General features: G+C 39.3%; 1 protein-coding gene across 3 annotated transcripts in view; it reads right to left on the reverse strand.

The window, feature by feature from the left end:
* asic4a (acid-sensing (proton-gated) ion channel family member 4a) overlaps positions 1–15,441 on the reverse strand; it is a 76,518-nt gene extending 61,077 nt beyond the window's left edge. For 2 of the 3 annotated variants that reach the window (XM_056754898.1, XM_056754896.1), the window contains exons 1-2: positions 15,350–15,441; positions 14,147–15,024 (exon numbers count right to left, since the gene is read on the reverse strand). In XM_056754898.1, the coding sequence (XP_056610876.1) occupies positions 14,147–14,977 (831 nt within the window). In that variant the 5' untranslated portion in view covers positions 14,978–15,024; positions 15,350–15,441. Of the gene's footprint in view, positions 1–14,146; positions 15,025–15,182; positions 15,220–15,349 lie in introns of those variants that run through there. The other variant, XM_056754897.1, reaches the window with a different exon arrangement.
* Between the last annotated feature and the right edge of the window lie 6,399 nt (positions 15,442–21,840).

The raw sequence follows: 21,840 nt of genomic DNA on the forward strand, positions 1-21,840 counted from the left end.
TTTTCTGCAGTATAAACAGCCTGCGAAATTTGCGGTGGCCTTCAGGCTCAGACGCCTGGGTAAATATGTCCCTGACATCGGCTTGAGGTTGATCTGATTTATACAGAGGAAAAGACTGCATGTTGATCTATGGGGTAAAAGTGCATTTAATGGACAAATAAAATCCCACAGACACTCCAGACCCCCTGAAATAAAATATTTTTAAAATTCAGGCTTTTACTATGTTTTGCCTTGAGCCTCTATGCTTGTGTACAACCAAATCTGAACAAAATAAAGCTTTAAATTACAGGACTACTGGAAATGGATGACTCATATTTAATTTACTAATTCTGTCCAATTAGATGCTCTATAGAATGATTTTGTCCCTACTTCCAATATTACCATCTGATTTGAAGTAAATTATAGTCCTTAAGATATTTAAAAAAACATGTCCCCTTTGATATGTCATAAATTCCTGTTTAAATCAGACACGTCAACACAGGAAAGAAAACTGTATCTCACAATCCAGCACATGTAGATATTATGAATTCCTTTATGTTAGCCGGAAGCCAAGGAACTGATGCAGATTGTTTAGCTCACATTGTGGAAGGGGACAACCACACTAAAATATCACCTTCAGGAAACACAAATACTTGACAAATGGGATTTTGGGCTCCTATCAGGGGGCTTATGCATATAAACGAAATGTTAACATGTTCTTCATTTTCCCAAGAACAGGCCATGAAGGTCAAGAAGGATGAAAAGAGAAGAAAAGAAATTGCAGCATGATTTGTGACTGAACAGCTGTGACATTTATTCCTTGACTATACGGATTCTTCCTGAGGTGCTCCATTAGCTGTCCTTTAATCCCAACAAAAATGTGAAGGGCAATTGTAAACACCAGCTCGCGTTTAATCTCTCATTAGTACAAGTACTGCATTTAGTCTACATGATGCCAGTATCATACACTATAAAAAGAAACTGTTGAAAATGTAAATGTTGTTTGGGACATCACTTTTCAGGCTCTGCATTAACTCTCTGGCAATTTTCACTGAATTAGACGTGAAGGGCACACACAAATCTATATTTTGGGAAATCGACAAGGCACTTCCATTCTGGCCTTTTTGTGACCAAATGTGCAAATGTAACCAATTATCAAAGAGGTGTTTATACAGAGGTCTTTCAAAAACGGCAAATCTATAAGTTTTAAAGCACAAAAGTAGACATAAAGAAGCTCTTAAAATCTTACAACATCTTACCAGCCCTATAATTCACATTTTATTATAAAAAAAGAACATTTGTCGTCCCAAAACCCACCCCCTCCCCCATGTGAAAATCATATTCAAAATAATTTCATAAGTAAAAAAAAACAGAGATGAGTCATCTATAAAATGACAGCTCTCACTCTAACACTGAAGAGTAACATAACATGGAACATTTTGCCACATTATTTATATTCAAAATATAAATTTGTGTTTGGTTAGGGCACTCTATTAAATTTAGGTAAAAATGCAAAATGCACCAGAGTTGAAGAGGTTTTAATATAAAGAGATAGTTGAAACACATATAAAACAGAAATCCATCCATTTGTTCTTACTAGAGACACAGCAGAGAAACTGAATTCCTGCTAAAATAATTATGTTTGCCTGAGCTGAGCAATTGTTTGCAGACTCTTACTTTTTGTACAGAGCTCATAAATGGAGCTTATATGCTGGGAAAGGCCAAGAACATCTCACGATATTAATAGCTAGCATGCCCCCTCCCTCGCCCCTCTCCCGGGACAGAAGTGTTAATCGGAGCCATCAGGTCTTTCCTGCTGGATCAATGTCAGCACAAATTTCAGATTGCTTTCCTGATGCACGCCAACTTATCTGTGATTCAACTTTAATAGGTTATTGAACGGCACAAGCATTTAGGGAGCAGGGCCGTATTTCAAGTTATTGACAATCAAATCCACACAACTTTCTCATTACCATACATTAGGACAAACAGAATTAATCTTTGAGCCACTGTCAGGTTAAAGGACAGAGGTATGATTGAAAGAGGTCAACTACTGGGCTGAAGGAAAATAAAAAGCTTACCTGAAATAACCAGTTTCCCATTATAATGCTTTTCTAACACTGACTTGTATTTTACAACTGACTTGTACAGGTACAAACTGTGGGCGTTCTCAATATTTTATAGAAACACAAGGATGACGTCAGTGGAGTCCAACATCGAATGTAAACCTGAAACTAAACAGAACGTTTAGGATTTTAAAACAATGAAGCCAGCAATCTGTGACATTACCCATGTTAACATCTTGCTTTGTTTCCATTGATGCACACAAGACACTTTTTGGAACATTATCAAATCATGCTGGGATAACATGGATCATCAGGTTTTGCACAAATTTGTGGATTTCGTGCCATCTGGGGTGTACATCGTCAGAGCAAAGACTTTAAATACCACATACATATGATTTCATTCCCTAAAATTATAATACTGGTCAACGATTAATTACAATAAATCGCATCCAGAATAAACGTTTTGTGTTTACATAATACATTATATGTCTTTGGACTGTGCATATTTATTTTGCATTCATAGTATGAACATACATACACATGTTCATAATTTAGAAAATGATCTAATATAAAAATGTATAAATGTTTAAATTGATATATACCATTTTATTATATAAATATATACCTGCATTTTTTTCTAAATATTAAATGTATAAATACGCACAATGCACAGACATACATTATGTATAAACAAATTTTTATTCTGGATGAGATTTATTATGAATAATCATTGAACAGCCCAGCAGAGAACACATTGGTTTCTTGAAGAAGCTAGAAGAATATCAAAAGTTTCAAAATGGAAAATGTTTTACTTTGATGGTTGTAAAGGTGTCAAACGCACTGGGTGGCCGTTTAGTGGGTCCCAGCTGCTGCCACCAGTTCTAACACTGCAAATGGCCTTGAATCACACTGAGTAAATTTCACATCAAAAGCAACAGACTTCAGACGCAGTCACCGAACCGAATGCACTCTCCGAGCAGAGGGACAACATGAGAAATGTTTTTTTTTTATAGAACAGCAAGGCACGTATGAGTGTACCAGGTCTGCACATATTTCTGGGAGAAAAGTGTTGTAGAAAATCACACTATACAATAACAATACAAATGTTTTACACGTTATTTCACGCTCTGTCTAAATCGGTTGAATGTCGAGAAAAGAAAATAGGATATGTTAGGTACCCACAATCATGATTTACATATTCACATCGGGGCTGTTTTGGCTAGTTCTGTGACAAACAGCTTTGCCTTCAGCGTGAATGTAACTACAGTTTACTATAGCAAAGCACCCTCAGCCATTACTGCTCAAGGTGTCATAAAAATTTCACTCGGTATGTCAGCAAGCCGCAGTGAAATCCCGTCAACCGCGAATACGTCTGAATTTTTCCTCAAGGTCCTTAACATGTCCGGTCAAACTACAATCACAGTGAAAATGTGAGTTGAAAGCATAAAAGACATAAAAGAAAGTTTAGCAGTCTACATACGCCCCGGACTGACCCGCCTTTGTTTACGCTGCTAAATTACAAAACAATTATGGCCAATGAGGACCAGAGCTTCATTTCCAATGCGCAGTCATGCATTTTTCATATGGTGGGCCTTTAAAGAACACTGCTGAATAAATAGACGCTGCGTTGCATTTCGCTCTGCGGCATGATGCGAGGTAATCTCGCCCTTTCTAGTGGCTTCATTACAGTCTAATATGTTCTTCAGGACACTTCATAACTGAAATGTACTTGGACGGGAAAATGAGGGGTGGTGTATCAAGCAGAGCTTGATGAATTAGATGACATTTCCATGCATCTGAAGGTCGAGTGGTTTGTCAACATCGACGAAACCTTGAGATGAATGACTGCCTAATGTGCTGCATACCTTGCTGCGGTTTGTGTGGACCCTTTTGTCCGCTGTGAGGAATCTATATAGGGAGCTTTTATGATGAAAACTATTTTTAATGTGTGAGATGTTGATGTAGTGTGTACTGCATAGGTTTTTATTGATAGTTTATGCAAGGGGCCATTTGAAAGTCCTCGCTAAGATAACTGCAGTCATACAGAACTGTTTTCTTTATCATTTACCACATAATATTGTGGCTTATTATTTCTAAGAAGTAAACATACTCAATAAACTTACTTGAGAATAATTACAGTTGCAGTAGATGTGGCTATGTTTACCATACCCACACCATGTGTATACCAGTGGCGTCGCTAGGCCCTTTTTAGGTGGGCTTTAGCCACCCTTAAGTTTTAGTTTAGCTCCATTAAAAAATTGTGAGTAATTGTGAAATCTGTACAGGAATTTGAGATTGTTTTATAGTCCTCTTAACAACTCTTATTTTTAAAATGGCATTATAAAGTGCAATCTTCAGTTCACAGCGGAGTGGTGGAGTGAACGTCATAAGCAGAGTACAAGATGTGTGCATTAACATGACATCTGCATCATTGCCATTCTTTTTTTATAAATAAAGCTTACATAATATGATGCGCGAGCGATACAAGACCCTTTCATATCCACTGTAAAAAGTTTTGTCTGCGTTCACCCCATGTCACACTGTTAACTAGTTGTTTACCTCCAGCAAACCAATGACGGCATACTTTAGAAAAAGATCATGGGGAAATAGTAGCGCACAGAAATGGGTCATTCATGAATCATGATAAGTTCCGTTTTATTTTTCTGCACCTAGTTATAGAGAACTGACGGATGTTTTGAGACCCCCGGTAAAGACGACGGGTCTTTAGATAGAGTTAGTTCAGACTGGCTCGCCTGTGTTATTCATTGTTCTGAGTTCCAAGTTAACAAAAGTGTACCTAGAAGCTCTTTGTCATATTTTAGACACTTCCAAATTTTTAACATTAATTTAAAACTATTGTGGATGTGAAAGATTAACTCGCAGTCATGCACAGGAGTGACAGTGCTCTGCTGATCAGAATGAATGGCAGGGAAACATCTCATCAAGTTATTCCTCCTTCTAAATATTGAAATATAAACAATTATAAATGTTGCAGATTGATCGATTAATGTGATATTTATTTTAATAACAATTACTTTATTCTGCATATTCTTTCTTAATCGTTTATTTTAGTAATGTACGGTATGTGGAGCTTAGAGAATGGCTCTATAACTATATATATATATTGTATACTAATTGGAGGCTAATCCCCCCTAATATAGAAAACCTAGAATCGCCCCTAGTGTTTACAAGCTCCCCGAACAAATATCAAGCGGGTCCATAAAATATATCTGAAACACTTATATCTACGGACCAATGAAACTCCACACAGAAATAAATGAATGTAAATTACCCTTAGCGTTTTGTGTTAATTTAAAAAGTAAGCATTTCATTGCTGCTCTTGGAAGAAACAAACAAAAGCCCACTCCCATCAGGAAGCTTATGTTCAAGAACCTTCAGCTCCGTTATCTGCGCAGAGGAGAGGGAGGGTGCAGAGGTGCAGCATTTTGCATCAGTCTCCTGAGGGAAGGATTAAAGCAAAGGGGTTTGTTGCTCAAAACAGAGATGAACAAAATCTTTGTTTGACTACAGAAGATTTAGATTCATTGTGCTTGCTCTAAATAGAAACTAAAATACTCCCTGTTTTTTTGACTGAGTCATTGTATAAGCTGTTTGGTGGTTTTTGATGAACATTCTGCTCACAGTTTTATAGTTTGGACCCGAGTTGGTGAAATTGTTGTGGTGTAAGTAATAATGTCATGTTGGCATTTTAAAGAATAATTATTCTCATGGCATTTTATAGTCATGCGATTGGCTCAAAAGAAACTGTATCAAGCAATTGAGATGAACTATTAAGATTTTTTCAAATGCATATGGATAGCCCTTCTCTGATTTAAGGCTCCAGAACAATGAACAACTATAATGATAACTTTGAAAGAAGTTCACACTAGAAATACAATGATTAAGGAAAGACATGGCTGAGATCACTTTCAGTATTATAAGGGTAAACAAAGTACTTAAAATAACTAAATACAATTCAATATTAAAACAATAATTTTTCAATCACACTGTGTGATATTATGATTTATGTACCTGATGTACTAATTCAGAAGTACCTGAACATAAAGCTGTATACATTTCCTAAATCTTTTTAACCCGACTGCACAATGAGCTCTTTCCACAAATTTTATAAAACAGTACACTCAGCTCTGTAATACATGCGAGTGTACAAACAAAACAAAGATCAGCAAAAGCCGGCGCCAAGTGTGTGACATTCGACATAATTCAGAGCATGCCCTAATCGTCCAACCAAGCACACTCGCCGGTCTTTCATGCTTTGCTTGCCCACAGACCCGCATGAACTGAATGACATTTATGTTGTTTTATTTCTGCTTTATGTTGCCTCGGCCTCTCCGCGCTGACATTTCTGTACACTAAGCAGAACAAAGATGTTCACATGTTAGATCCATTTGATATTTAAGCATATGCTGCTTTTTACACACTAATTACAATGTGGCAGACGAAACATGAGAAAAACACACATTCATTACCCGGTCAAGTCCGGTCGCTTGGCCCGATTCATTTGCTACGTGTGTTTGTGGTGATGTATGCGACGCGCGGCTCGGAAACTGGTCAAAGTATATCATTGGGCCTCCGATTAAAATCCAGTCAGATAGTAAAGACAGACGACTGCTTCTCTTTGGGGCTTATCGTTTTCTTATTGTCTCTAAGCCACGGGAAGAGGAAGTACTGAATGAAAAATAAGCCTGGACAAAATCTAGAGGCATATGTAAACAGTGTGCCAACAATATATTCATCTTGCTGTATTTCAGTGCATTACAAATTTGCATTGCGTAAGAATGCATTTTGCTACAGTCCATCAAAAATGAAAGGGGTCATAATAATTGTTTTTGTTTTTAAATAATTTATGTCACAAATATTGTGACAAAACTTATTCTGCTTCAGTCTTTAAATATTTTGTTTTCCTCCTTATACGTCAATGGCTGTTGGTGGTAGGTTTGTAATGCTTCCCACTGTTCTTAACATGAATCTTTCAGGCACTATCAGTTCTTTTGTTTCCCAGCATGCTTTACATATTTCAGTTCTTTCCCACAGTACCTCAACGATGTTGAGATCTAACAAAAATAATGTGTGTAATGTCGTCTTGTTTAATGCATGTGAATATGTCATTTAGCTTCATCGGAGCACTACCAAAATGGAATATGTTATGTAAACTCATGAAGAACGGCGTTATGTTAAACTTATAAGCACAACTGTATATGAAGAAATGGAAATGCATCCATTTGTTTCGGCTTCTTCTCATTATCAACCACAGCAGACGTCCCGCCAAAACCAGAGGAACAAGATAATTAGTCACGCCAGGCTAGGGCCTGCAAAGCAATCTGACAGAAGAATATATTGATTTAGGAGGGAGGGTGAAGTAAACAGCTGAAGTTAGGGGTTGCTATCAATCTTTTCCTCCAAGTCTATCAGTATATGATGAAGCATGTATGTGTGCTCACAAACACGCTCATTTCAACAAGCCATCGGACAGCTTGTCAGAGGGAGACAAATGCAAGTGGGAACTAATGTCTCAGAGGACTCTGGAGGGAGTTTTCAGCCTCCGAACTTTAGCGCCAAGTTTTTTGGCAAGTTTAAAGCCATCCCTTGAGCTCCAGACTTTCCTGATGTAGCTGGCTAAATCTAAGGATGATGATAGAAACGGTAACACTGAAAAATCTCACCTCAAAATTCTCAAAAGTGAATCACTGCCTCTGCATTCATATAACACAGAGATCAGACACAGGTGTGGGTTGTCTTATGGAATGCTGCTGATGCGTTTAGTGTAAAGAGTGTGGATTTATTTTCCAGGGATTCAAATAGCTCCTTGTTGCGTGTGCTTGTGTGTGCGTTTGTCCTTATATCCTTCACAGAAATGTAAACACTTACAATAGACGCCACATCCCCTAAAAGCAGGCCTGTCTTGAGGATAAGTATGTTTACAGCTATGTCTCTCGCATGCGATTGTGTCTCCGCGCATCAGAGGATGGGCTGAAGGAAAGATAAAGTGTAACGCAAGCAGACGGCGCAGCCGAAGGCTGAAGCTCTGAAAGGGGGATTTTAATGTATCAGTAGTTCAGCGGTTCAATAATCTGTGGAGGCCCGCGACAGCGGAACTGGTCGGCAAATTGACGGGCTGTTTGGACAAAGCCGCGAGAAAACGGTCACTTTCACGGTCCCTCGGCCCGTGTTTCTGTCAGGAAAATGGACAGAGCCTGGGGAACGTGGAAAAGAGACAGATGCTGAGCCCGCAGGGGGACCTGATGTCATTCACACAGCATTGAGCTTTCGGGCCGCTCTCGGAGAGAAAAACATTCCTACCTCAGGAGCGACGAGTGCCAGATCCCCACTAACGCATTGTGAAACACCTGTTACTGCCAAAAGCTCTTAGATGTCTCTTACCTCAAGCAGACAAGACATCAGTCAGCCTCCAAGAACTTTCAGCTGCTACTAGCACACTCAAATAAATCACTACTGCGGAACACAGCATTTTCTTATTATTGTATTTTTTACAGTTTATTGAAAAAGAAAATAGAGAGATGAGAGAAGAATGATTGGTATAGGACAAGAGATTCAAACCCATGTCTCTGACATGAGCACCAAAGCTCAGTGGTCTTATAATACTTGTGTATGCGATTTGATTTGTGCATAAAACTGCTTTACTTAATGTAAATACAGTTGCCACTCTCAGGAGAGATTTTGTCGTAAAATGAATTTATCACTTTACAACAACAACAAAAAACATGTGGGTACATACCAGGATTGAGAAATCAGATTAGGAATGATAACCCCATTTAGCGCTGTTTTTAGAAACATGAAATGTCTTAAATGAAATGTTTATTAGGCATTTAATAATCTTCTTACAAACTGTGGGCATGCACTCTTTCATTAACAATCTCTCATAGACGTTAAAAACATACAACTTAGTATACTTCAAGTTTTATTAAGTATACTGAAATAAAGTTTAAGTATACTTTTAAAGTCACAGTGACATTGAAATTGACAAATCTCCCTCTTTATGGAAATTTGTAGTGTTTTACAAAGTGATTTATTTTTGCAGTATTCTTTTCTTTAATTAAAAAATCTTAACCTCACCCCCTAGAAAGACCTTCCTTCACTTCCTGTCATGTGTTGTGGTGCGGGGATTTCAGAGACTTCTTTCTGCCCGAGAAATGATTGTGTCAATGGGGTATATGCATACCGGCTGATGACGTACTTCCATTAAAATCTCATCCAGCTAAGCCACGTCCGCTCTCATTGCAGGTAATGTTTGAGGTAATTTGTAGTTTTTAAACATTTTAAACGAAATATAATTTAGTTTAGTAAACAGACTTGCGCTCTTACTTCCTGTCGCATGCACATGCTCTCAAGTGGTCAAGAACGCAAGTGAGGGTATTTGGGATTTGAACGCACCCATAATCTCGAACTGACCAATAGGTTGTTTGCAAGCACATGGTTTATAAGACATGCACATGGTTTTTATTTCATCCATAAGAATTCACTATCACAATTTTAAAGTACCTATGTTTAACAACCTGAACAACGACCAGGTAATCCCAAATTTAATATGCCCCAATGTAATAAACACTAGCTGCTGTTAAAAGAACAAGCCCTTATTGAATGTATAAAGTGAAAAAGCTTGCGTTTAGCGTTTCTCCCCCATAGAAGATGTTCTCAGTTTGACGCTGCCTTGAGCCACGTGATGTGGTTTCTTTATAATTAACTTTTATGAAGAACAAGCTTGACTATTCTTATCCCTGGAATAAGTGCTGTTCTTTCAACCGTGTCTATAGTTTATTACAAAAAAGATTTAATCGGAATTTGGTTTTAAGAGGTCGTTCGGTACGTTAAACAGTTTCTTTACAATGGACTTCTATGGTAGAGAAGCGCATAATGCGAGATTAATCACTTTATCTGTTTAATCAGGTATCTATCTCTGCTGCTAGTGTTCATGACAAGGTGTGACAGAAATTTCAGCTCACCTGGTCGTTGTTTAGGTAAATTTCAACCTCGTTAAGCATTTTTGAAAGTCATCCGGCTCGGCTCATCCCAACCGCAGAGTCAGGTTTACAAGTCACTTTTATCTCCATTTCTAAGTCAATACTCACATTTTCCCCCTTCATGAACATCAACTTTTGCTACACAATAAAAACACCTAACATGGTTTAATCGATTTGAAAATCTTGAACATTGATCATTTGAAAAGCGACGCAAAACACAGGTATATTGAGTTTGTTATAGTGAATTCCTTCCCATAGAGAAAATCACTTGATGCCCTCCATCGGCACTTCGTGCAGTGCCTTGACGTCATGTGCAAACAACCTATGCAGTTAAACTGAACACAAGTATGGTCCCAAAAAAACATAGACCTCTCTGTAATATAAATGAAAAACACTAAAGTACAAATTTAGTACATTTTTGAGATGTATAAAAAGATGTACACTGAAAGTATACTTTCTTATTTGTAGTTTATAACGAAATCATACTGGAATCAAACTATTTTTGGTAATGGTACACACCTGTCACAAATCCATCAGAATTACAAAAAACTTTAATTTATAAGTAAACAAAACAAGAAAAGTGTCTGAATACATACTAGCCACAAAATCAAGTGCTGACAAAAATGGCAACACGGCAGCAAAATGGACAAACTCACAGAAACCTGATAAAAATCTCTTCTAATCTCCAACAGTTTGACATTTTAAAAATCCTGAAGTGGGTTGTTTTATTAGAAGCTTGTCATCACAACCCAGGAGTGCCACGCTCACATATTCAATTATCTAATACAGCGCCAGTCTCTCAACACCCCTGTTCCATACTGACATGACAAATGCTAACAGGGGCCCTATAATAATGTCTATTCTCACCCTGAGCCTCGAATCAATCTGGGTCAGTGTCACTTGGTTATCCGTAGGAATATATGCACAAAGAGTATGTCCTTGCCTTAAACAAAATCGGATAATCTGTCTACAAACACAGCAAGAGGGAGAGCAAACACACGCTGTGGAGCAGGCTTAAAGATCCAAAGACCTCCACGTACACGCTGGACTGAACTAAATCACCCATCATCCCGTTTAGCACCCGAAGCCTGACAGCAAGGTGGAAGGGAAAAATGAAGCACGGCTATTTATATTCAATTATGCCTAAATATCTTATTATAATATTTATTGTGAGTAATTATCATGAGTCAATAACAGCTGAGTGTTTTAATTATACCCCATGTCGAGGGGAACAGGAAACAAATAATGATGCAATTCTCACACACAAATACACAAACACACTACGCTCTTCTTGAAATACAATTGGGACCCTTGTTAACGAAGACCTATTCATTTTTAATTTCATAAACTGATTTCATGAACACTTTGTAAGGAGTCAACATACCAATACGCTGTAAAATAATAGCCTAATATCGGCCAGTGTGGTTTGCATATCTACTGATATCCATGATGAAAGACATCTTCTATAATTTAACACATATAATTCTTTCATCTCTATGAGGCAGAACGGAAATGTTTAACATAAGCATAAATAAAACGATAAATTAGACCTTTGTGTCAAGCAATGAATGAATATCAAGTCACTCGCATCCTGTATTAAATATTCATCTTTTTTCTTTTTTATATAATGATATTATTGCTGTTTATTTATTATTACTGTGTTTCCAAATGAACAGCTCAATGGGGGAAGAACCGTAGGACACCAGAATGAGCTGTAGGGTGTGGAAATGACAAATGAACAGCTGATATCACAATTGAAACCAAGTGGTGGGGCTAAATGCCAGAGAGGTGATTGATCGAAAATATACAACTTTCCCTGCTGATGCAGGCATTAAATAAACACAGCATCTGGAGCAGTCCAGATACCAACACGCTGCGTATCTTTCCCTCTGGCTAGCGATCCACATGCATCCAGAGAACAACGAGCTACAGCTAAGGTCATCTCTCACAATTCATGCTAAAAATATCGGTCTGTCCGCTGATATCACAGGGGCTTCTGGGATTGCAGCCGTGATCCTGTTTACTCTTACATCTAAAATGCAGTCACAGTGGAGAGGCTAAGAGGCGGTGCTTCGAATCGGTCCTAGTTTCCTTGGCTGAGTTGTGCGGTCTGCGGGACGGAGGAAGCGACCATGTGAGGCGACAGCAAGATGTCCATAACTAATCTTACTGACAGCTGCTCAGACACAGATCACAGGGCTGATGGGGAAGAACTGTGGAAAAAGGAACTTTTAAAGCAAATAATCTAGAAAAGAAGTCGTTTTAAGGTTATGGGGTGGGCCCACACTTCTCAGTTGTACGGGACGGCCTGTACAAAAACTTCAGAAAATTATATTGTCTACCATAGTAGAAAAAATGTATTTGTAAATGTCTTTGTTCTGTTTGAAGACGGTAGGAAAGTAAACAGTTCTGGGTCACTTTTAACTACCATTGTCATTTTCCTACTTTGGTAGTCAATGGTGTCAAGAACTGTTTGGTTATAAGCATTCTTCCAAATTTATTTCTCTGTTTTCATCACAACAAAGAAATGTATACAGGTTTGGAACAACTTAAAGGTGAGTAAATGATGTCAGAATTTTTATTTTTGGGTGACCTCTCCCTTTAATAAATCACATTAAAAGTCATAAACATTGAAATGAATAATGAATCGAATTTTTTTTCTTATGAATATTGATGTTCTCCCTGACCACTTTACATTCACGTAATACAAACTATAAAATAAACCAAATACGTTTATGTCAACAACTGATAATGAAGTCAGTTTACGCACATCCCTGTTAATCTGAATTGAGTATGTATTTGCTACTTCTAGTACCCAAATACTGGTATTGTTATCTTCTTCTTTTCAGTGCCAACTTGGAACCAAATTTCCTATATTTTTGACATCCTTAACAGTTAACACACTAAAAGGAAGCACAACCCTTCACATTTACCTGTCACATCCATTACTGTCTATTGTTGCCCTTATTTTTCAGCAGAATCATGACATGTTCCCTCTATGGCCAATGGGGAAACGGGCAGAAGAAGAGAGCCTGCTGTCAGCTCTAATTTTTTCTGTCATACGAACGTTACTTAAGATCAAATATATTGTGTTCTTTTCTCCCCGTGACACATGAAAGGGCACTTCCACATATTCATCGGTTATACCGAGAGCTTACAAGATCTTGGGAAGATAAGAATATCTACATCTAACACATGCTATTAGAGCTTGACAAATGTTATTCATAACTACCAAAGCAATATCCCTTCATCCTTCGGTGCACATGACAGGAGAGACACAAACAAGACCTTCTTGTGTTGACATTGTGTGGCTTCTGGAAAAGTATTATTTGTAACCAATTTAGCTAATGCAAAAATCGTGTATGTCAGATTCTAAATATTTCATTTCAACAGAGACAGGATTGAAATAGAACATTGAGGAAACTTAACTTCTGGCAGAGCAGTGCTGAAGAGAAAGGGCGAGCGATCAAGTGTGCGAGGGAGTTTTATAAAAGCAATACTGTCGTCGCGCTCTCATTCAGCAACCGACACTGGTGGCAGTACAAAACAACAGATGTATTGGTGAAGTAAATATAAAATGCACCCTGCTCTTCTCCCTCGAGAGAAACAGAAACTGTTGGTACATTATGAGAAATCATGAGCGCAGGGAAACAGGACCACTCCTGTGAAAGCTATGACAGTGGTGAGTCTAGTCTGTGTCCTATTTACAAAACTACATTCAACTGAATAGTCACAACAGGATATGAGGACACCAGAGGTGAAGAGGAATCTATAGACCTCAATGTACAGAGACACTGTTTCCTCTTGTGTAAGGATACTATGTTAAATTGTGTTGGTTGGCAACACCTGCAAACTTCAAGATTCAACTGAGAAGAAAATATTGTCTTTCCCTAAGGGTACAGGATAAAACTAGATAGTATGTCATACAGCAATATTTTTGTTGGTGTTAGAATGGTATCAGAAGGGTCAAAAGACTTTTTAACAGAGATGCTTATTTTTTTATACTTTCTGCCTGTAAAGTTATTCTTCTGAAGTTGCAACAAATCTCTGCCAAATTTCAAAGGCTATTAACGTGTTGTCAAAAACTTTCCTCAAACTTACCACCGAAAAGTCTTCAGCCGAGCAGTTCTGTCCACTGAAATTGCAGCTCTTCAACATCTCGTCCAACTGGTGACCCGTCCGGTTGAAGATGTCCTGCATGTCTGGCGCGGGATACTCCAAATCTGTCGGCTTGTGGCCGTCCTTATTTTTGGGGGGCAAGCCGGTCAGGTTGGCGAGGTGGTAGATGTCGGCGTCGGTGAGGGCGGAAAATCGGAAACGGTTGATGTTGCAGATGGTCACGGCAGGGAACACCATCTCGGGGGCGGCCTCCTCATTGAGTGCCGTGACGTGAGGATGCTCCAGGTAGGAGATGGCACACTTTGCCGCCTGGTACAGAAAGAGAGCCAGGGACACCAGGAAGGCTAGAGCCCAGAGGGTCTGTCTGACGCCCAGCCGGCCCGAGACAAAGATATGGTTAATCCCATGGAGCGAGCAGGTATTGGCAAAGCCGGCCAGGTCCTTGGCTGGGGGACTGCAGCTCTCCTCGATCAGGCTCTCCTTGTCCCCATCCTGGTTGCCTTTTTGTTTCTCATCCTCCTCTGCAAATTTGATTTTGCAAACAAATTCGATCGGCATGTGGGCAGCCAGGTCTGCGCTTGGGATGTTTGGATAGCAGCTTCCGAGTCCTGTTCCACTCACGTTCCTCTTCCTGCGCTCTGACGAACAAGATCTCAACTCCAGAAAGAACAGAGGGGAAAAAAGGCAGGCAGAGAGAGAGAGAGAGCGCAAGAGCGAGAGAGAGAGAGGCTGTTGCTGCCGCGTGGAGTGGAGGTGACTGCCTGTATTCCAGTTCCAACAGTGTTGCCGCTGCTCCGCTCTCGGACTGCTCATCTGTGCACTTGTACAGCACGCTGAGTCCTGCTCCAGCGGTAATACACCTATCAAAACAAACACACACTCGCACACTAAAAAAAACCAACAACAACCTCCCGCTCTGCTTCACAGCCACGCATGAAAATGCAGGGTTTTGAATCAAGCTAAAAGAGGCTTCTTAATAATTCATGAAGAAGCAACACTGTGATTATTTCCTACTCACCGACACAAGGAGTCGCAACTCAAGCACACCCCCCCCCATGCTCTCCGCTCTCTCGCTTTCTCTCTCTCTCCACCGCTCTCTCTCACATGCACACACATATACTCACACACATCATTCTCTCTTACTCTCTGGCTCCGTTAATCCACTTGCATGAGACGCCTTCCTACCTCTTCACCACAATAAGTTGTCATCGGGGTTGATTGACTGATCATCTAAGACTGGATAACAATAGTAGGGGGTCAGAGGATTTTAACACGACCCCCGCGCAACCATCCCTCCAGTTCCCAGAGGCATCCTAATTGCAACAATAATGAGTGGAAGCCAAACACCTCACAACTCGGAACGATCAATCTTCTCTTCAAGAAAAATAAGCAAGGAAAAACGGGAAAGAAAGAAAGAAAGGCTATTGATCATGCAGAAGCATCAGTCAGAGATTAAAGAAGGCAGTACAACGGCCCTTTCTTATCAGGAATTAATGGTGGCATCACCGAGCCCCGGCACGAATTTAAATTAGCGGCCGTCTCCTGATCCAGGACCAGATGACATTAGAGATGTAGAAACAATGTATTGATCTCGTTCTTGTGTTGTTAATAGCCTTTTTCCAGGTTGCCAAACAAATTTAAGTAAATGTGGAAACGAATCTCACCAACGTGATTTCCTCAGAGAGCGCGATTAGCTTTACAGGTGAAATCTCTGTGGGGGGTGACCTTTGGAGTAATGCTTTATTTAAAACAAATATCAAAAAAAATCTTCTTTAAAATGATCTTTCATACAAGCATGTATTGATTTTTTTTATTATAGCATTTGCTTAGCTATTTTTAAAAATAGCTATGATTATTAGGTTGTATTTGGATATATTAGTAAATGCATTAGCTAACATAAACTAACAATTAGAAGTCTACAGTAGTTTTACAGCATTTATTAAAGCCACACTATTGAACTTTTGCCCTCGGCTCCCCCATGTGGTTGATAACCGCAATTGTCTTTTACCAGTGTCCTAAATAATGTTGCTTTTAAAAAAAATCCCCGGGGGCAGCGCAATACACTTGAATTTGTCCACTAAACTGATGAGACCGGCGAATGCAGAAACGTTGTTTAGAAACCATTTTGCACTCTTCCGCTGGCAGGGGATGGGCGGGGCTGTGTGTACCGAACACAGAACTTAGAATGTGTGATTTTAGCTGCTATGAGACAGCGGAGGTATCAGCGTGAGTAGAATTTATCCAGTTAAGAGTTTTTGTACCACTTAAATCATTTTAGAGAAATTATTTTAAGGTCGATAAAACTACAAAAGTGTTGCACAGCGGTTGGGTTGATGACATTACTGTCAGACAAACAGAGAGATGACTAGACCTTCTTCCTTGAGACAAATGCAGGGTTAGGGTTACACATACACACTGTGCCATGGATTCACTGTTCAAAGTTGCTGTTCCTGTAGTATTTTTGCTAGTAGACGCATACAGGATGTTGGCTGCATAATCACAGTTTGCTCATTGAAAATGAGTTTGACTAAAGGTTCGTAAGACACCAAACTTTCAAAAGTTAGGACCTGTACAAAAACACTTTCCGCTGCCTAAAAAATATTTCAGCTTTCCTTGACATGCTTTTTATCCCTCAGACATATCAATGTTGTTTATCTATACGCAGCACTGAGATAAAATATTATGGAAAAAAAGAGAGCTCAGTCTGAACTGAGTGGTAATACACAGCAACGTCACCAAAGGGACAATTTGCGACATCAAGTCAGATAGCCGACCAAAGCCAAAACATTCAGGTGCATTAATGGAGAAATCTTGGCTAGTGGGGTTTGCTGGCCATGACAAGCAAACAAATCTTACAAAAGCCCTGAGGTGTAGAGTCTGCCTGAACAGATGATGTGCATCCATGCTCTTGGACTTGAGCTCTATCATGCTGGCTCAACCCTCTGCACTCCCCGCTGTCCAAACCAAAGTCAGACAAGACATCTTACGGGTCCATGACAACACCTACACTGTGCCGGCTGTGACTGGTGGGTTTTTTAATGCTTGATGCCAATTCAATATATAAAGAGCAGGGTGTATAAAAGGAAATGTTACAAAAAACATATTAATAAAAGCTAAAGTGTACAGCAGTTGCCTGACTTTAATACAAAGCAATTCAATATAACACAGCAGGCTTTGAATTCAAAGTTGCTCTAGAGAAGGTTCGCTTCCAGATCACATGGACCCGATCCACTTCTTTCAGTCTCACATGCAACAGTTGTGAGGCTGAGAGAGAACAGAGAGAGAATAAACGCAAAGGCACTTTGAACATCAGATGCATTGTTTAAATGAGACTTTGTTGTGTTGTCATAACAACGTTGCAATTGGGGTGGGTCATGTAGCACTCACTCAGTGCCAACTGACCAATATCACATCCTGACTGAACACGTATCATGAAATCTGTGTATACCCAAGTCACCCCTTACTTATGTTCCATTAACAAATAAACATGCAACATTGGGTTAGATCTTGCAATTATACTCATGTTACCCTCTCTAATGCAATTTGGCAATTTAATTGTAATGTGATTACTCAATGTCATGAGTCTGTGAGCTAGTGAGATTAAGCCTCTTCAGATGACCCAGAATGCAGCGGTGCGTCCGGTCTTCAATCAACCAAAATGGTCTCATGTCACACTCCTCTTCATCTCACTCAATTTGCTACCTGTACCTCCCACATCATGTTCAAGGCTTTGACATTGGACTCTAAAGACTGCCACTGAGCAGCACCCTCATATCTCAACACACCCATACAAATCTATGTTGCAAAACTCTTTTTAGTAAGTGAAAGATGTTTGCTGGTTCCATCACAACAGACTACAAACTCACTTTTCAGAGGACATTTACCATTATATCCCTCACAATACTATTTCTAATGTGAAAATATAATTGTTGCTGTTATCCATGAATTTTCAAATTAACTTAACTTCAAAAAGGGGAACAAATAGTAATGCAGTTCTTAAAAGGACAATTCTTTTTTTATACTCAAGTAAAGTTTTAAGTATACTTTATGTATTAAGTATACTCATATAAATGGATATCATGGATAAATGGACTCATATTCTTGAAAGTCTGAATACCGATTGGGACTCAATTGGTCCAATTTTTTGTTTATAAAAGCATACTTTTAAGTGTACTTTCAGTTTAACAGTAGTTCCCTTTCTGTCGGTCTCTCGACGTTGTTTCGAGAATGACAGATGGGGTTCGCCCTTGTGGACCAATAAACTCTGACTACTATAGGAAAGGCCAATGAAATTTGGCGAATGAAATTTGCATGCTGGTCTCCGCCCTCGGATGTCCGGTATAAAACGAAGCCGGAATGCAGCATTCATTTACCTTTTGTTTTTAGGAGCCTTCGCTCATGACTACGAACAAAACGAATTCAACAAATTCTTCTTCTGCAAGCATGTGCTGGTCCGAGGACAGCCATACAGCTGTTGCGTACATCAATCGTCAGGGTGGCTTACGCTCACGGCAGCTAACACAACTTGCTTGACGCCTCCTCCGGTGGAGTCAACAGGTGACCCGTTCCCTGCGGTCCACACACATCCCGGGCAAACTGAACCAGACAGCGATGCGCTTTCTTGTCAGTATACGCCTCACGGAGAGTGGCGACTACAACCCCATGCAGTCCAGCTCATTTGGATGCTGTTCAGGCAGGCCCAGGTAAACCTGTTCGCCTCCTGCAACACCCCCAATTTGCCCGCTTTAGTACTCCCTGTCCGAGGCCCCCTCGGCACGGATACCCTTGCACACAGCTGACCGCTGGACGGGCGGAAGTACGCCCCCCCCCCCAATAAGACACTGTGCAAGGTCAGGGAAGAGGAGTACCAGGTGTTATTGGTTGTAACATACTGGCATTTGGCTTTCAGAGGCTCTGGTCAACGACTCCCCCTGGCCCATTCCCCTGAGAGAGGACCTGCTCTCTCAGGGGAAGCGCACGTTCTGGTATCCCAGATCTTGGGATAGATCTGGGAAGATCCTGAGTTGGCTACTCCCCCTCTATGGCGGAGACCATCACCCAGGCTAGGGCCCCATCTACTAGGTGGTTATACGCCTCTAGATGGCGCCTCTTCTCGTCCTGGTGTCTCTCTCAACGAGAAGACCCACTGAGGTGCTTGAATGGGATCGTGTTGTCCTTCTTAAGAGACTGGAGATTAACATCTCCCCTCCACACTGAATGTGTATGTAGTCGCTATCGGCACTCATCACAACTAAGTTGATGGAAAGTTTCTAGGGCAGCACGACCTGGTCACCAGGTACCTAAGGGTCGCGAGAGGGCGGAATCCGCCTCGTCTCCACTCCATACCCTCTTGGGACCCTATGGCAAGTTGTGTGACCTCCTCAGAGCATTTAAGTCTAATGATTTGGACAGGGCTATGCCAGAACTTTATAAACTAATGTGTCTTGGTGCTACAATTGGCGCGACATCTGCGGGATTGGAAAGAAGTTTTCATGCCTGAAACGGACCAAGAACTACATGTGCAGTGCTACAGGTCAGGAACGTCTATCTGAACTGGCACTGTTGTCTATTGAAAAATCCCTTGTGAAAGCATTGGAAGGAAGAGGCTCATGGTAGTATGAGCAGGTGACAGAGAAGTTCAATTCCATGAAGGAAAGAAGAGTGGACTTCATTTTTAAGGTTAGAAGTCTGAAATACTATAAATGTCTTTCACAAATATCACAATGTGTTTTTTAGTTAAATTAAGAATTAAGAGTTTCATATTTCAGTTGCACAAACTACAATTTTTGTGACTCAGGTTACATAAGGAATTGCAGAATAGAAAATGGATTAGATTATGATTGCATTCACTTCCACTAAAAATATTATTAGCATTCATTTATGCAAGCATTAATTGTAAATTATTTTTGTTATTTGTTATATATTAATAAATATGACAATTTAAGATTTTTAGGTGAACTGTTCAATGATTGATCTGTTCCCTTTCACAGTGAACAAGTAGGCTAAGAGCAGGCATAAAAGGCAGTGAAGTGAGTTCAGGGATTCAGGTTAGGAAATGTTCTTGTACTGGCATTACGTAATAGAAATTGTAAAATAATTGGTAAGTGAATTTGAAATGGTCAATCATTTTACATTTAAAGACTGTTCCATGTTTCAAATTGCAATGCCTTGCTTTTTCCCACTCTTAAAGTTCTGAATGTTTTTTCTTGTCCTCCAGCCTGCATCTTTGTTCAGATTTGTTCAAACACTTTTGCTTGTGATCAGGCCTGCTCAGGCTAACAGCAGTGCTAAAGTAAGTCACATCTATTTGATTTGATCTCTAAAATGCTTTGAGTATTCTGGGACTGCTAATAATTAAATTGATGGTATTGGTGATGATGTAATTCTTATATAGGAAATCCCAAGAGTTCCAGAGAAAGATGAAGGTGGTGTTGATGTACCTTTTGCCAAAGCAGGGAAAATAAAAAACTGCAAAAATCAGAAGTACAAACTGTAATGAACTTGTAATAATTAAAGAGGAATTTTTCACACATAAACACTGAAATGACACTGGTTTTCGGACAAACGCACTTGTTCAAAGTGCAGAGATTAACAAAAATTACATGGGTAGAAACTTGCCTCCTCATCTTTTAAGTCCACCGCACACCACTGCATTTGACGTTTTTCCATATATTCTTTACAGAACATTTACTGTGAGCCATTAAAGTTGGGTGAAAATGTTGAAGAAGCGCTGGCGTAGGCTGGCAACTTTTTTTTTAAAAGGCTGTCGGCGAAGGAGTTAAGAAGTATTCTTAGTAACCACTAGTTGGTTGTATTCATACTTTTTTTGCACTTGAAATACTTGTAATATACCTCTAACTGTACATGTACAGGATACTCAAAATTTTAATCACATTAACGTTCACCTTACTAGGAAAACATTAGGAAACACATACGTATCAAATTTTAAAGTAAGCTTAACCAACAAAATAAGTAAATTCAATTTTCTTCTATTCAATTTGTATTTCTATAGCACGATTTAAATCTTTCACAGCTTTACAAATTCAAATTAATATCATAAGTATATGCATACAATAAAAAGTGACAGAAGTATAAAACAGGAATTTATGCAATAGACATAATATATAGAAAACCTTTCTCTATGGTAAATACAACAAAATATAGCCAAAGAGAGTCAAAACATTTATTTGTAGTCACATGTAATAATTATACAAAATATTTGTTTCAGGCATATATATTTTTGACATATAATAGAGCATATACCATGTATGTGAAATGTTTTCAAGGTCATCCATTAATGTATTTTAAAACAATCCCTTTTAGAAGCCTCAAAAGGCAATCCGAGATGAGAAACAATTAGTCAGTCACAATCACCGTTCTGTAAGAAAGAATAACAATGTAACATTCCTACTTATATTACAAATATGAACAAGTATACAAGGCATTAAAATAATCATAAGCATCTTATTTCTTGTACAAGTAACAGAGAAAAAGGGTCTTAAAGGTGGCATGAATTAAAATCACAATTTTAACCCGAGAAGTTTCATGAAAGAAATAGTGGCGCGGAACCAGATAGAGTGAGCAAGCAATAAACAAACATGTCATTAAAGATCGCGAAATATTGAGCAATCCCCTGGTTGTGCAAGAATACAGTCACTGCATAACCTTCCTTCGGA

Source organism: Triplophysa dalaica, chromosome 8, assembly GCF_015846415.1.
Source record: "Triplophysa dalaica isolate WHDGS20190420 chromosome 8, ASM1584641v1, whole genome shotgun sequence".
Classification (NCBI taxonomy): domain Eukaryota; kingdom Metazoa; phylum Chordata; class Actinopteri; order Cypriniformes; family Nemacheilidae; genus Triplophysa; species Triplophysa dalaica.